The 17,633-nt window shown below is 51.4% G+C and overlaps 1 protein-coding gene across 1 annotated transcript; it reads right to left on the reverse strand.

Moving 5' to 3' along the window:
• Positions 1-2,425: 2,425 nt before the first annotated feature.
• LOC135258250 (insulin receptor substrate 1-B-like) lies at positions 2,426-16,298 on the reverse strand. Its single transcript, XM_064341619.1, is given in 3 exon segments — positions 2,426-4,160; positions 12,457-13,565; positions 13,567-16,298. Coding segments are annotated over 3 exon segments (3,105 nt in total). The 5' UTR covers positions 15,558-16,298; the 3' UTR covers positions 2,426-4,155.
• Positions 16,299-17,633: the final 1,335 nt, after the last annotated feature.

Below are 17,633 nucleotides of genomic sequence, written 5' to 3' on the forward strand. Positions count from 1 at the left end.
ACATATGCATATACTGACGCACACACAAACTCACCCAAGTACATACATATGCATACAGATGCACACACACACACACACACTCACGCAAGCACATACGTATGCGTACACAGATGCACATTCAAACACAGGCCCATTGACGACCGCACGTGCACATGCACCCTCTCTCTCTCTCTCTCTCTCTCCCCGATGTGTGGCCCACTCATTTCTCAGGCTCTTCTCTCTAATGATAACCTACATTCTGTTTCCAGTTCACTTCATTCTGGCAAAACAACTCTTCCCATGGTGCAGTGCATCTCCCTACTCCCTACTCTCTCTCTCTCTCTGTGTGGCATAGGAACGGGTCGCGCTAGGGGAAGAGGACTCCGGGGAGTTCTCAGGGAGGTCATCAAGAGCGACTTCCTGCTCTCGGGGGGGGGTGGGGGGGGGCTGACGGGACGCCGCTCCGGTCCCGTCCTCCTGTGCCCCCGGCGCGGGCGAGCTGGGACCCTCCCTGGGGCCCGGCACGAGGCCCTTTGATCTGGATCCACCCAGATTCCACAACGGGGTGTGAACTCGCAGCCCCTGGCAGGCGGGGCACAGCCGGCTTTTCACAGGTTACCAGCAGTGTGTTCTCTCACTCCCTCTTTTTTTTTTTTACTGCCTGCCAAGATTCTCAGACATCTTCATTATCACGGTGGAACGAACAAGTTAACAGTACAAATACTTCAGCAGAGACAAAAAAAAATTTGTATGCACCCCCCCGCCCCTCAGTGAGTGCCCTCCAGTTTACAGACAAAAATAAATTTTATTGTGGAAAAATAGACAAATACACCATTAAGCCGGTTACCTGACTGCTAACGGAAGTTCGCTTTTAGGGCCCGATCTATTAAGACCTTCTGCGAATGCAAAACCTTTTGGCACAGGCAAAACTAATAACGCAACCAACGATTGGTGCAAAGCAAACGCCGTGACCAATCATCGGCAGCGATTAAGCGTGGCGGTGTCCGCTAGCGTAGGAAACGAGGGGGCTAGCACTCGCGCCCACACGCGCAACAGGAGCCAGTGGGGGGTAGCTGCCACAAATTTCACAGCTAAATTTACCAACCCGGCGTAGCCTATCCGATGGCCACGACACAAGCACAATTACATCACCGTTCGGCAGCAACATTCCGCAGCCGAAATGTAGAAAGATAACGGATTTTTAAAATTTTTTTTTTGGCGCATAACCAACATCACTATTAGCCTGTAATTCTGTCTGAATGGAAGAGTTGGGTTTTGCCCTGTGCAGATGAGCAAGCCCAGGCACTGCTGTGTGTAATAATGTGTGTTACCTCCAAGGCTGATCCGTGGGCAGCCGCACATTTCACAGGTGGTTTCTGGGAAAATGAACACGTTGCAGGACAGTGAGACAGACCCTTAATAAAATGAGCAGGGCAGGAGCTTTGAAGTCAAATACCTGGATTCAGTCAACATTCCTTCTTTACTTTGACTTTTAGCCATCGGTTTTATCCTTAACTTTGACCTGCAATTAAATCAAAGCGTTTACTTCTCTCTCTGATTACGGTCATCAATACACCATGTTTATGAAGTTTTCATATTTCCTTTCTAACCTTCTTGTTCATATATCATTTCATATACTTACCTCTTCACATTAATGTCATTTAGCAGATGCTCTTATCCAGAGTGTCTTCCACATTACTTTTGTTTTTTGCATTAAAAAATTATATAATATCCATTTATACAGGTGAAAAATATTTACAGAAGCAAATAAGGTAAGCACCTTTCTCAAATGAACAACAGCAGTGCCCTAACCTGGGAATCGAACCGGCAACCTTCAGGTTACAAGCCCTCCACATTACATCACACATTCTCTCGCAACAACAGGAATCAGGACATGTTACCCTTGAGTAGGCAATAAGTGACAGTAACACACACAGATAAAATAGTTCCAGGAAAAAAAAACAAAAACATTTCTACTTTATTATTCCAGAAAAGGTTTACACAGTGAGGCATAACTCCACCACAAGCCCGCCTTTCATTATAGGTGCAGATTCATTCATTCATTCATTCATTCATTCATGCATGCATGCATGCATTCATTCATTCATTTGTTCGTACTTCTGTTCATCCAGTCATTAACAGTATTTACATAGGAAGACAGGGTTTGCCAGGCTGACCCACTATTTATATATATATATGGTTATATACAGATGCTGACTGGGGGGGTGGGGGTGGGGGGGCAGCAGCCAAAGGCAACAAAAAAAGGTGACAATATACAGGGGAAGGCACTCAACAGCTCCCCCCCCCACCCCCCGAAAAAACATACCTGCAACAATTTCATTCAAAGAGTAGAATCGGTACATATCAAATGATTCAATCAAACGCAAGAGAGTACATTTTACACTGACAGTGCACATCTGAATCCCCTGTGCACTCATATCTCTCACTCTTCAGACCCCATTTTCTCAATGAGCTCAAATGCATAAAATGGCACGTAACATCTCGAAAAAACGTTATGGCGTACCATAACTCAGATCATTTAAGCAGTATTACAAATCCCAAAATATTAAATACTCAACAAATATTCATTCAGGGTAAACGTGAATGAATTTTTCTACCCGAAATATTTACACAGATCATACGTCCAATGTCCTCAGGAGTAAAAAAAAAAAAAAAAAGACAAGCATATTGTTACTTTTCTTTTTTGAGGTCTGAATCCATTTACCATGGAAACGGGTCTTCAGGTTTCATGCACAAATGGCATTTTAGCGTTACCGGTGAAATTAGTTTAAATTAAAATGATTTTGTTCATAGATATGTTGAGTAGAGTTTGATTTACGGAAAACTTAAGGAAACATTGCTTGAGCAAAACTTACAAGTAATACCTCCTCCCACAGCTATCTGAGAACTTTTAAAGACAAAACAAAAAAAAAGACTAAACATAAAAATTCCCAAATTGAGAGATACCAGCTATTCTTGCTTAAAAAGCTAAAATAATATGAACAATAATAACAATAACAATACAAATAATATGTGAAAATTTAAATAATGACCATCTGTATGGAAGCAGTGGGAATGGCAGATTGAGGAGTCACAGTGCAGTGTGTGTGTGTGTGTGTGTGCGTGTGCGTGTGTGTGTGCGTGTGTGTATGTGTGTGTACTCCTGTCGAGCAGGTCCTGTGCTCAGAAAAGGCTAACGAGGCTAGCCGAATGTTGCGCAGCATCACTGAGAAAGTGACTGTGCCGTACCAGAACTCACAGCGTTGTAACTGCGTTGTGCGTACATGAACAAGATAACCACTGAGAACGTACTGCACCAGTGTGGCACCATTACAGGGAGAGTAACTGTGCTGTAAAACCAGAGAGAGTAACTGTGCTGTATCATAACTGTGCTGTAAAACCAGAGAGAGTAACTGTGCTGTATCATAACTGTGCTGTAAAACCAGAGAGAGTAACTGTGCTGTATCATAACTGTGCTGTAAAACCAGAGAGAGTAACTGTGCTGTATCATAACTGTGCTGTAATACCACAGAGAGCAACTGTGCTCTGCGGTCATGGACAAAAGTGCTATATTTCAACCGAAAACTTAACAGTGCTGTACAGTAACTGAGAGCGAAACTGGGCTATATTTCAGATGAGAGGACAAAATAACTGCTACACTAACTGAGAACACAACTGTTGCACCATCAGAGAGAGGAACTGTGCTATAACCACTGTATAGTCACTGAGAGAGAAACTGTGCATTGTAGTCACAGGCACAACTGTGTTAGGCCTCATCCATCGCTGAGTAACTGTGCTCAGTTATTACTGAGAAGGTTAACTGTGCTGAATTATAACTGAAAAGGTAACTGTGCCATACCATTTCTGAGAGTCGTTCGCATATCTGCGGTCACCGACAGGCCGACCGTGTTGTACGGCGACACAGAGAACAGCTACGCTAACTGTGCCCTTCCATCCCTGACACAGGAAACCGCGTCACCGTCCCTGTGCTACGCGCGGTAACTGTGGCGAGTGAACTGAGCTCCCGCTAGGAGATCACTGCGCAGCTTCACAGAGGGAGAACAGGCAGTGGAATCAGAGTGGACTGTGCTTGTCGCCAGGACAAACTGCCTGATTCAGGGCATCTACGGAAGGAGAGGGTCAGGGTCTGTGGGGTTTGCAGAGGAGTCCACGTCTTCATTCTACAAAAAAAAAAAAAAAAAGAAGAGGAGAGACAAGGAGATAAGACCAGAGTAAGAACTGGATGCAACAGTAAAATAAAAACTCTTTCTCCTTGTGGAATCTGTAACGGGGGAGGGGTGGCAGCATAGTATAATGGGCAAGGAGCAGACCTGGCAACCCAACGGTCACAGGCTCGAGTCCCAGGAAAGACACTGTTAATGCTACGTTAAAAAAAAAAGTTGTGTAAGTCGCTCTGGATAAGAGCGACGGCTAAATGCCTGTAATGTAATGTAATGAGAAGGGGGGGATCCCATATGAAATTTTTAGTACTGATATCACCGGGGATATTTTATGGATTAGCCAATATCCAGTTAGAGTGAACAATTTGGCGAACAAATACGAGATTTTTTTTATTTTTAACGTGAAATTAACGGATTAAATTTCACACGAGAGCGTGCGCGCATACACAGAACATAAACGTTATCATCGTCTGTCACACACAACGTTGCCACGCTAACACAGACGCGCATGAAACGCTGGCAGAGCGCTCCCCCCCCCCGCGTTCGAACGACGCGGGAACGAAAAAGCCACCGCCTTCGATCGGCCAGCCCTCGGTGTCAACATCTTTTATGGATCTGAAATTTTAAGACCGGCCTCTCTTTACTTAGAAAACCAAAAATGTTATCGTAAATTGCAGAGTGTAAAATTATAAGCCACGAGTTTATGTAAACACAAACCTCTGCGCTCAAGGCAATATTTAAACCCGACCGGAGGAGTCTGTGCCCAAACGGTTTGTGTGTGTCTCTGTGCGCATGCATGCCTGTCTGTGTGTGTGTGTGTGTGTGTGTGTGTGTATGCATGCCTGTCTGTCTGAGTGTGTGTGTGTGTGTGTGTGTGTGTACGTACATGCATGTATGTGTGTGCGTGTGTATATACGTGTGTGTGTGTGTATGAATGTGTGCGAGTGTAAGTTGTGATGTTTTTGGGGCAGCAGAGGGGCTGAGTTCTACAGGAAGGCTCTTGTTTCCCTGCCGGCTGCAGGAGCTGACACACACACACACACACACACACACACAGTCAGCAGCTTCTCCTCTCAACCGTCCTCTCACATGAACAGAACACATCACTCATTTTCCTTCCCCACACTCACTGTTTCTGCCACGGCACGTGGGAGAGCTCGCGCTCCCATTGGCTGCTCGGCCCTGCAGGAGAACAGCAGGGGACCAATCGGAGGCGAGGGGGCGGGACTGTATGCACCAAAGGCATTTACTCAACACCCTGAAGTGCCCTCAGCGCTAAGCACAGGCAACAGAAGAGCAGGGGCGGTATAGAATTACTGCATCGCGCATACCTCCGCCACCTATGTCATTTAGTCTGAGTGTATCCCAGAGAAATTCCCCCCAAACACGCACAGACAGGCACACGCATGCACACAAACACACACAGAAAAATGCATACATACCACACACACACACACACACACACACACACACACACACACAGGTACACGCAGGGGCGCGTACACACACACACACACACACAGGTACACGCAGGGGCGCGTACACACACACACACAGGCGCAAACACTCGCAAGTCATATCTTTGCTCAACAAACAAAGACACACATTTGTTGAGATTAATTGACTTACACAATTTGTAAGTTGTGATTTCTAAGTTCAAGGAAATAAACTAGGTGCAGCCAGGCAGAAAGCAAGACAGCTATACCCACTCAGAGACATCCTTTTAAGAAGGGATGTAAACAGTTTCCAGATATTTCTTTTCATAATGCATGCTGGGAAAATATCTGGGTTAAAGGAACTGGTATTTTATAATGGGAATACAAAGAAACAGTATAAGCCAAACCAATATGATTCATCCTTTTTTTTTGGGGAGGGGGGGGTTCAGCATTAACAGGAGCAGGCTGACTGTTTGAAAAGAGGAGAGAGAGAGAGAGAGAGAGAGACAGAGAGAGAGAGAGAGAAAGCGTGAGAGAGAGCCAAATGCCACTCCTTTAAAGATGTAAAAAACTGCTTCTGCGCATCCAGATGTCTGACCTACAAGCTGAGACACACCAATACCCAGCCTCTACACACACACACACACACACACACACACACACACACACACACACACACACACACACACACACACACACACACACACACACACACACACACAGGCACACGCACACACACACACACACACACACACACACACACACACACACACACAGGCCCCAGGTGGGAAGCATCTCAACTTTTCCCACAAATGAGGAGCACTAGCTAGCAACCTAATTGTGAAAACTGAGTTCATAGCAAGCTAACACAATGCTAGCTTAGAGTTTCATTACTAACGTAAACCTTGATTTTTTACATAAATTTTTTTTTACAAATATTAAGCTCCCACACACTTGAAAAGAACCTGACAAAGCCCACTATTTTATTGCTTCGTTGAATAAAGTGCTGATGTTTTGGTCCATAGTCCTTAGTCAGACCATTCCACTGCAGCAAATGTATTATTATTATTATTATTATTATTGTTTTACATCAAACTGATCCTTGATACACAATGCAGAGCAGAAGCGTGAAATTTCCATACCCCTCTAAATCCCCTTTCACGCAGAACGCTGCAGGGCCCAAACCGGGTAGGCCTGGACTCCGATAATTACACACGTCTTTTGGGCATGCTTTTCCCCCATCGCCCGTACGGGGCGGGGAGCGAGATTAAAGGTGCGCTTCACCGGGGAGTCCGGGGGCGGGGGGGGGGGGGGGGGGCAACAAAGGAGAAGGATCAAAAAGATTACCGCTAAAAGGTTTCAACCAAAAAAGCATCCCCTGTACTCAGCAGCGAACCGCAATGATTTGCCCCCGCGAGCTGAGGGAGCTGTATTGGGGAAGACGGTGAGCCCCACGCTAAGTCCCCCCGGTAAGCGCTGGTGTTTAAAGTTACCACACGGCCTGGTGACGGGCGGCCGACGAGGGAGTTCTGACCCGTGTTCTGCTGGGACGCCCATCTCTCCCATCTCAACGGCCCAGCGGCAAAGGGAAACCCCTAAAAAAAAACACACACTTACCCCCGACCGCGCAGCCTTGAAAACACTCGACACTCAAAACGCCCAACTGTCCTGAAATTGCGGAAGCCACAAATCACTGAACGCTGGCTCTGAACGCGCCAAGCACGCAGGAGACAATGAAAACAAATGGATACATTGGCCTGTATAAGCACTTCTGGATATAAGGCTATAGGCCTGTATAAGCACTTCTGGATATAAGGCTATAGGCCTGTATAAGCACTTCTGGATATAAGGCTATAGGCCTGTATAAGCACTTCTGGATATAAGCTATAGGCCTGTATAAGCACTTCTGGATATAAGGCTTAGGCCTGTATAAGCATTCTGGATATAAGGCTATAGGCCTGTATAAGCACTTCTGGATATAAGGCTATAGGCCTGTATAAGCACTACTGGATATAAGGCTATAGGCCTGTATAAGCACTTCTGGATATAAGGCTATAGGCCTGTATAAGCACTTCTGGATATAAGGCTATAGGCCTGTATAAGCACTTCTGGATATAAGGCTATAGGCCTGTATAAGCACTTCTGGATATAAGGCTATAGGCCTGTATAAGCACTTCTGGATATAAGGCTATAGGCCTGTATAAGCACTACTGGATATAAGGCTATAGGCCTGTATAAGCATTTCTGGATATAAGGCTATAGGCCTGTATAAGCACTTCTGGATATAAGGCTATAGGCCTGTATAAGCACTACTGGATATAAGGCTATAGGCCTGTATAAGCACTTCTGGATATAAGGCTATAGGTCTGTATAAGCACTACTGGATATAAGGCTATAGGTCTGTATAAACACTTCTGGATATAAGGCTATAGGTCTGTATAAGCACTTCTGGATATAAGGCTATAGGCCTGTATAAGCATTTCTGGATATAAGGCTGTAGGTCTGTATAAACCCTTCTGGATATAAGGCTGTAGTGGGCCTGGGGGCTCTCAGACAGACACATGCAGCCCAGAAGTCTGCTTACAGTTTAAATGCAAACACACAAGACAGGCTTTAATACGCTGGCCTGAGTTTATTGTGGCTTCTTCTGGACTTCCTCCAGAAGCCAGCTGTTCCTTTGTTTTTGTTTTCTTTTTCTCTTTCTTTCTTTCTTTCTTTCTTTCTTCCTCCCCATCAGAAGCTAAATGTGCCCCTCTGGGCCTGTCCTACCACAGTGACAGGAGTCCCCCCCCCCCCCCCCCCCACCCCACCCCACCTCACAACGCCCCTCACCCGATTCCAGGGGCTTCCCGAATCATGCATTAGACTGGTAACTGTTCCAGATGTGAGCTCAGCTGAGACAGAAAGAGGTACAAGCAGGACCGGGAGGATGCGTGTGTGGATGTGAGAGTAGCGCGTGGACGGGGCGAGAAGGGAGGGGGGGATGTGAGTGACCAGCGCTGTTACAAGAGGCTTTGTGTATTTTTTTTTGGGGGGGGGGGGGCACACTGCATTAGAGAGAGTCTGCGTGTCGTATGGGGGGGTGGGCAGCATGTCGCGGGGCGGGGGGGGGGTGGTGGGCAGCATGTCGCGGGGGGGGGGCTGGATTGGTGGCAGCATGTCGCGGGGGCCGGGGGGTGGTGGGCAGCATGTCGCGGGGGTGGGGGCTGGATTGTGGGCAGCATGCGGGGGGGCGGGGGGAGGGGCGGCGGTGTGGTTGCCATGTTCGGCGGGGGCGGGGTGGGTGTGGAGCAGCGGGGGGGCGGCCGGCCGGGACCAGAAGCGGCCGGCTGTCTCGCGGATTAGAGGCGGGCGAAGCGCTCGGCGGCTAATTTTACCAGCGCCCGCGCGTGTGCGACCTGGCCGGGGACCAGCGCCCCGCCGCCGCGCGCCAATCTGGACCCGAGCGAGGGGTGAACTGAGGACACGCACCCGGCGGAGAGAGAGAGAGAGGGAGAGATAGCGCGCAGCTTCCGCCGGCTGCGAGCCGTCACCGTGGCAACACGCCGCCACGCTCCCCTAGTAAAACTGCAAATCCCCCTCGTAAAAAAACCTTCTTTTTTTTGATTCGCCGAGTAATTCTATCTCATCAGAGATCTCTCTCTCTCTCTCTCTCTCTCTCTCCTCCTCTCTCTCCCCTCTCTTCTTGCCGGCAAAAGCTCTGCAGAGTTTTGAAAAAAAAAATACGGCACTTCAAAAAAAAAAAAAAAAACGGAATAAAAAATGTATTCAGGTGGCCTCCACGCTACAAGCAGACGCTGGGGGGGGGGGGGGATTCGTCACGTGCATGGGAGATTGAAGGATTTACTAAATGCCGCAGCTCTGTGAAACACTGCATGCGCCGCCCGTCAGTCAGCGAGGCAAGCCGGGCCCCGCCCTCCCTGTACAGTCACCAGGGACACCTGGCCAAACACCTGGCCAAACACCCGGCCGCACGACTCGCGTCCCCAACGCGTCCCCGTTGTTATTTATTTACCGCACCGTCGCAACACGGCAGGCAACGCTGAAAACATCCAAGCAAGGCGACCCCCCCTTTTCCCCTTTTCCCCCGAAAATTCCCAGCAAGGGACACTGCAGGCTTCCCCCCTGCTCCCGAACCCTGAGCTGCGACATCACAGCGGTCGCTGTTCACAGCTCATCCGTCTCTCTTTCTCTCCTCCACCGTTCGACCGAAACCACGCTCACATCTCAGGGCTCTGCAATGCTACCAATATTAAGAGTACTCACTCCTGACAACAGACAAGATGACTGGGAGAAATTACAGTCCATGTGCTCCTTGGAAAAACCGTTTGTATAGTATAGCGCTCTGCCCATCTTCGCCGATGGCTTCCTATCATTTGCCTAGTCGTGTAATCTACAGTGAGGCGCAGGGATCGTTTTTACGTTTTTGAATTGGCTCAAACTCTGCGCGGTCGATCAGACGTTACCTTAACACGGACAGAGATGTGGCATTTCTATATTGTCGCTGGCACTGAACAGTGGCACTGAACAGCTGAATGTGCAAGCAGTCGCAGACCGCAGTCGAAGATCGTTTCTAGTCAAGACGCGGATTTCAGCTCTGTGTCAAGATGTTAGCAGTGTGCTAAGTGGGACTGCACAACACATCCACGGGTCCCTGTTATAAACAGGCTGATGGCAGGATCCACTGAAACAGAAGCACTTGACACCGCTGTAAAATTCCTCCAAAAAGTGGTAAATAACGTCCACAACCCCCTAATTTATCCTCCCCCCCCACCACCATGCATTCCTTCACCATTTTCAAAGAGCTCACACACCCCTCCTGGACTGCGCTCTCTCTCTCTCTCTCTCTCTCTCTCACTCTCTCTCTCTCACACACACACTCGCCCCACCTGGAGAAGGCTCGTTGAAAGACACACTGACACACCTGAGAGGCCGACGCACTGTACCAGGGCCGGGGGACCACGCCTGTTTCGATTCAAAATTACCCACGATGCACCATGAGGACATTTCAACATATCAACTGATTTTCAGTTGCGTTTCTGGAACCGACAGGAAGTGAAATGGAATTAACCTCCCCAGCCTCGCACAGTACCATGCCAAAACTAAAGGAGCTTCTCTCCTGGTGTTTTTATTGCATTAAAAATCAGCATGGTCATAGTCAGTAGTAGGGTGGAGATCCAAGGCAATACCAAAGAAGAGGAGCGTCAATTTCTTCATGAGGCTAGGGTGTTCCAAGAAATGTCTACTCTTGCTATGCAATGTTAACCGTTGAATGCGACCACACAGGAAGTAGTTCTCCACAGGCGCTATCCCATCATGCTTTCGATGGGACAGTCCACTAACATGCCACAAGACACAACCTGATAGGAGTCACGCTGAAATACGCGGTCCAATCAGGTGGCGATTACCTTTGCTTACACACCTACGCCTGTCTTCTGCTTCTGAGTGGATTTCTCCCTACGCAAGGGAAATATGAAATATAACCAAGAATACATTGTTCAAATAACCGACAAAACTTTAACGGACACTGATTTCTGTCACTAGACGCAGCTATCCCCTCAATATCGTCAGTTGCCCAATTGGGGCGGATGAGATCGGCTAACCTGGTCTAATGTAGCTTGGTCGTAGCAGCAAGCCTGACAGATGTGTGGAAAATTCCGCATTTTCGGCTGTACCCAGAGGGAAGTAAGCTCGAGTACCGCCCCCTTTCACTGATTGGCTGTGACAGGCTAATGCATTGTTAAGGCTTTAATAGCACAGACAATATAGGGAGAAAAAGCCCAACAAGAACACAAACAGCTATTCGTTTCTTGAGTTTTTGGGACTGTCTTCAGCCTCTGAAATTAAGCATGGTGCACAGGGAACCTACAGTATTTCTAATGTTATTCAAGGACTTTCAAGGACACCTTTTGGAGTTATCTGCAAATTAATTATCTTAAAATGGACTCCAGGAAAAAGTTAATATGGTTTTTTTTTTTTTTTTTCCATTATTGAGTGTCCTTGTCCTTGGACTGCAATCAGTTCATAATTTTTTTGGGTGCTTTGAAGTAAACTTGGAACCCAGTCTAAAGGATGGGATGTGGACATTCCCGGAAAATACAGTAAAAACACAAACCTGCACAGATTGCAGCTTCAAAAGGTACGAGACACAGAAAACCCCAAACAACGTTTGGCAATTTTAACTGAACTAAAACCCAATCTAAACTTTTTAAAAAAGGAGGGGGGGGGGACATGAAAGCATACCAACACAAACACACACACACACACATGCACACACGCACACACACACACACACGCGCGCCTTCGCTGCCAGACTACAGCACAGAAAACACAAACGAGGGATCAGGAAAGCAGCAGAATACAGAACAGACAGGCTGTGTTACCGGAGAGAGTGAGAGATAGAGAGAGGGAGAGAGAGAGAGGGAGGGAGAGAGGGAGAGGGAGCGGGAGAGAGAGAGAGAGGAGGGAGGGAGAGAGAGGGAGTGACAGAGAGAGAGAGAGGGAGGAGAGAGGAGGAGGAGAGAGAGGGAGAGAGGGGAGGAGAGGGAGAGAGGGAGGGAGGGGAGGAGAGAGGGAGAGAGGGAGGGAGAGAGAGAGAGGGGGGAGGAGAGAAGAGAGAGAGGGAGAGAGAGAGAAGAGAGACGAGGGAGGAGAGAGAGGAGAGAGAGAGAGACAGAGAGAGAGAGAGAGAGAGGGAGGGAGAGACGAGAGAGAGGGAGAGAGAGAGAGAGAGAGAGAGAGAGAGAGAGAGAGAGGAGAGAGAGAGAGAGAGAGAGGGAGGGAGAGAGGGAGAGATGGAGAGAGAGAGAGAGAGAGAGAGAGAGAGAGAGAGGGAGAGAGAGAGAGAGAGAGAACCTTACCCTCCCGGTGCGCAGGGTCGCCGTTCCCGCGCTCCCGCCTCTGAAAGCTAACGCTGGCGTAGCCGCTCCCCTCCTGCGCGGGACGCTGGCTGGGCGAGAGGGGGCTCCTGGGCCGGAGGAAGCTCCACTCGGGCTGCTTCACAGCCCTCCCCAGGTCCAGGTCCATGTAGTTCAGATCGCGGGCCGAGGTAGAGGAGAAGGAGGAGGAGGAAGAGGCGGCACCAGCAACAGGCACCCGCTCCCGTCTCCCGCAGCCCGCTTCGCCGACTGGCCACGCCTCCTCGAAGGGCGCGCAGGCGCGCAGTCTGGTGTCCTCCGGACTGGCCTGGAGCAGGGACCGGACCGTCCCGCCCCCAGACCCCGGCCCGAAGGATCCGGAGCCGTGCCGCTGTCGGGCCTGGGGGTCGACCCGGACCAGCCTGGCGCCCCGGTTCTGGTCCGGGCTGGGGCGCACCCTGCTGAAGGCACTCAGCGCGTGCCCGGTACCGGGGACCAGTGGCACCGGACCTTCCAGGGCGAAGTCAACCCCCTCGAACCCGGGACGGGTCCGGCCGGCCTCCAGCTGCACGGTCCCGTACCCAGAGGGGCGCGGTGTGCACCCCTCGAGGGGGCCCCCGTCCTCGGCGAACTCGGGAGCAAGAAACGAGGCGGGCAGGCGGGCGCAGAAGGGCCCGTCCCCAAACTCCATGCTGACGTACTCTCCTGGGCTGGGGGGCCCCGGGGAGGGGGAGGGGGAGGGGCTGTCCTGCGCTCGCGGGAGGGTGCTGGCCCTGGCGCAGTCCGGGGAGAGGCGCGTCGGGTGCGCCCGGGGGCCCCCCGTCTCCCGGCCCGTCCCGCGGGGCGGCGGCCCCCCCGGCGAGTCCTGCGCGCCCAGGCTGTCGCTGCTGGCGGAGGAAGAGGAGGAGTCCGGGTAGGCGGGCCGGCCGGGGCCAGGCGCCGTCCTCCTCAGCGGGGCCTGCTTCCTGGGGGCGTGTCTGAAGGAGCGGGGCAGCGAATGGTAGCAGGAGCCCGCCGCGGGCCTGGGCGGGGCCTCCTCTGCAGCCGGCGGCGGGTTGAGGTAGCGGTCCAGCGGCGGAGTAGTCCCCGTACGTGCCCTTCCCCTCTGGGGGGTCGGCCCCGCCCCCAGCCCGGCCCTCGGCCCCGCCCACTCCGCTCCAGGCCTTGGCGCATTCGCCGCCGCCACCGCTGCCGCCGTTCTCCGGGGAGCAGCTGGCGCTGGGTGACATCATCACGTAGCCGCTGGAGTCCAGCCGGCAGCGAGAGCGGGGGCCCAGGATCTGCTGGGGGGCCGACACGGTTTTGGGGCTCATGGGCACGTAGTCGTCGCCCTTGCGGGACGAGGCGGGGGCCACGCCTGGCGACATGGGCATGTAGCCGTCGTCCCCCAGCCTAGCGCCCATCCCTACCCCCGACCCTAACCTAGCGCCCCCGCCCTCCGTGTGCACATCCAACGTCTCCTCGGGGTACGCGTTTGCGGGCGGGAAGTCGGGGTGCCCGTGCGCCGGCGTCATGGCCGCGTACTCGTCCAGCGAGACGGCGGGGGACTGGGAGGGGGTCTTCTGGTGGCAGACGGGCGGGGCGGCAAGGGGTGGGGTGCGCGTCCGCTTCCGGAAGCTCTCCCCCAGGTCCTCCAGGCGCGGGGGCGACCGGCGGCGCGGACGGGCGCGGTCGGGGCTGTGGCCGCCGGGCGCGGTCGCCGTGGCGACCGCGGCCTGCTGGCCGGGCCGTGCCATGCAGATGTAGTCGCTCAGCTCCTCGTCCCGGGCGGGCGGAGGGGTGTGGCCGAGGGAGGAGTCGGGCGTGGCGCTGCGGAAGGACGGCCCCCGGAGGTCGCAGGGGCTGGAGCCGTACTCGTCGGACGAGACGAAGCCGCCGTCGCTGGGCGAGCCGGAGGGGGTGGCGCTGGCACGGCGCGGGTACGCGCAGTCCGAGGCCGAGCCGTGCCCGCTGGTGCCGCTGGAGGAGAGGCTGGCGGGGCTGGCGGCGGAGGAGGGCGCGGGGATGGAGCGGCTGTGGGCGAGGGGCGGGTGGAGGCGGGCGCCGGGGGCCCCGCGCCGCTGCGAGGACGCCCGCGCCAGGCTGGGGCTGGCGGGGCTGCCGTCCGCCGACGCCGGCCGGGATATGGTGCCCTCGCCGTCGCTGGACGCCCGCACCCGAAACGAGCGCGCCTGCCTCCCCGGGGCGGCGGGCGAGGCCGCCGCGGCGCTCTCCGTCCGGGACCTCCGGCCCAGCCCCACCTGGCTCGGGGGCGGGTGGCCGTGGTGGTGCTGCCGCCGGAGCGGCACGGAGATGGGGGTGGAGCACTTGGAGGACGGCTGGCCCTTGCCCCGGGGGCGGAGCTCCTCGCTCATGGCCTTCATGGCCTCCAGGAGGGTCTCGTGCATGTTCTGCGCCACCACCGAGTCCTCCACCTGCATCCAGAACTCGCCGGGCCCCGTCGCCGCCGACCGGCCCACCTCCACGAAGAAGAAGCTCTCCGAGTGGCCGCAGCGGCGCACGTTCATCAGCTGCAGCACCACCGCCGCCGCGTCCGAGTTCAGCTTCACCAGGCTGATGGTCTTGCTCGTCAGGCACAGGCGGTAGATCCCCGTCAGGTTCTTGGCGTGCCCCAGTCCCTTCGGCTTCAGAACGACCTGCCACACCTCCCTGAAGGCCGGTCCCGGGGCAGCCTCCGCCCCATAGTCGCCCCCGCCCGTCCCGCCGCCGACGCTGCCGCTGCTGCTGCCCCCCCCCGGGGCGGGCCCGTGACGCTTACCTCTGTTGTGCAGGTCGACCAGCGCCTGGTACCACAGGTCCTGCTCCTGTTCGCACTCGGCCGCCACGGCAAAATATTCCTCCTTGGTGTACAGCGCCACCAGATACTTGTTCTTCGAGTCGGCTCTCTTGTTAATGTTGAAGCAACTCTCCAGTGGAATCGACCTCCTGGGAGCTACGGATTTGTGTCTCCATTTTTTCTCGTTTTCGTAGTATTCCAGCCGGGACGGCCCAGAGACACTGGCGATCCGCAGGACGAAAAACCTCTTGTGCATGCTTTTGGGTTTCCTTAAATAACCCACCTTTCTCACGTCGGAAAAACCCTGGTCTGCAGCTGGATTTGCCATGATGGTGGGGGGAGAAATGAATGTATTATTGAATGGAAAACATTCCGCGCCGGCACGTGCGCGAGAAAACCGGAGCTGATATCGTTTCCATTTCAAAACAAACTAGTATGAGTCGCACCTCAATAAACCGAAAAGGTTCAATAAACGGCAACGTGCCAAAACAAGCGTGAGACTATCGAGACCATTCGGGGTTGCAACGTGGTTGCTAGCTACATCCATACTGCGGCGATATTCTCAGACATTTAGTCGTTATTCTGGACAAGATAGGGGGGTCTTTTATTGCTATAAATTTCAGAAACATACTTTAGTCCGGAGTCCCAAACGCACAGTCAAAACCTGCACAGTTTGCATACGACCCCATTTGGATAGCTAGCTCGTTAGTAGTCCTTCTACGATAAATCCCTGCAAATGGAAAACTGAAAACCAAATAAATAAAATTAAAAATAAATACGCTAAATATTTCTTCTTTCTTATACTTCTGATGTCTCCAAAGTGTGTAATCCCATCAATCTGATGCAATTCCTGTTCATATACGTGTTTCTAATGTATTCCTTTTAATCCTTGGAGTTAGTGAATCCAGTACCGAAGACAAGGCGCCGTGTGTTTGTGTGTGTGTGTGCGTGCGTGTATGTGTGTCGTGCACCAGCGTAGCCCCTCTGGCCGATTCCAGCTCACTCCAAAGAAGACGAGCACGTGACGATTCGATGCGTGGACAGTTCAAACAGGGAGACACAACCTACCCTGTGACAACCCTGCAGTCCGACCCGCCTCCTTGTCACGATTGGCTGATAAATTCACCGGAAACAAAAAGTTCCAAATATGTACATCCAACGTGAAGACTCTGTTTTGTTTAGGTTCATTTCGATCTCCGATTGAGCAGCCGTTGCATCAATCAAACGGAATCTTTTAAACGTTCGGTGGAGCAGAATATGTAGTAAAGGTAGATACCCTTGATTTCGAGCGCGTGGTGTTTATTAATACGCAGAAAAACATTTTGAACGTTAAATACTACCTTTGGATGCAAACATGTGGGCTTATTCGCTAAAATAGGCTTAAATAAACCCTTCCTGAAATCCGCATGCTTGTTGAAATAATAAAATATATAGTTGGGTTTACAATAAATTCTGCATTTGATATTTTAAAAGAATATGATTTTTCTTGTATTAGACCTTGTGTATGAAAAACCTATCAATGTGTAACGCCCTGTATTGGCAACTCGTGCATGGAAATTTGTCTGTATTGCATCAATATTAGGCCATTGATTTAAAGGTTATTAAGGTTATAGGCTACTTATACATATGCTTTGACGAAAGGTGAATATCGAAAGAACATATTTAAGTTGGCCTAATGTTTCCTATTAGGTTAGAATTGTGGTATTCCTGTTTTTATGATATTAACTGCTGTGCTCTTGGGGGGAAAGCCCATGACCAAATAGTTCATAGTATGCTAGGTTTAAGGTCTGGAGCTATGACGTATGTGTAATACTTAAAACAGAGCACATAATCCCACACCCGTAGGCCTGCATCCGATATAGTGTGGGCGGCGGTTTATGGTTAGTTCTCGTAAGGTTTCACCCTTAAATCCTTGGTAAGGCACCGTTGCTGTACCACACTGAGCAATTTACTTAAACCGAATTGCTTTAGTAAATAACCGCCCGTTTAAATACACTGCAGAAAAATTAGCTGTCTATGACAAGCGCGTCTGCTATGTACATAAAATGTAAATTCGATGTCTTGTGGAATATCAAATGTGTTCTCCATACTAGCTGCTCAGATGGCAACGGCGAACAACACGTGCTTCTTATACAATAAGAAATGACTTTGAGATTTCTGAACTGCAGTCATACATTCAAAGCCCACATTTTTCACATTAAATAAGTAATCAGAGAGGCTTTGCGATAAGCACTCTATTTTTAAATCTGAATGAAACACCGCAATGTTTATTAACGCAATCGTGGAAAAAAAACGGTGTGCAATGTGATTGACAGCGGCCTACAGGAACACTGAGTGTTGTCAGAGAAAAGAAAACGGGTTGTGCTTTCAGCTGAGAGAAAATCAGAAACGATTTCTCAGTTGT

Source organism: Anguilla rostrata, chromosome 6 (genome assembly GCF_018555375.3).
Source record: "Anguilla rostrata isolate EN2019 chromosome 6, ASM1855537v3, whole genome shotgun sequence".
Lineage (NCBI taxonomy): Eukaryota > Metazoa > Chordata > Actinopteri > Anguilliformes > Anguillidae > Anguilla > Anguilla rostrata.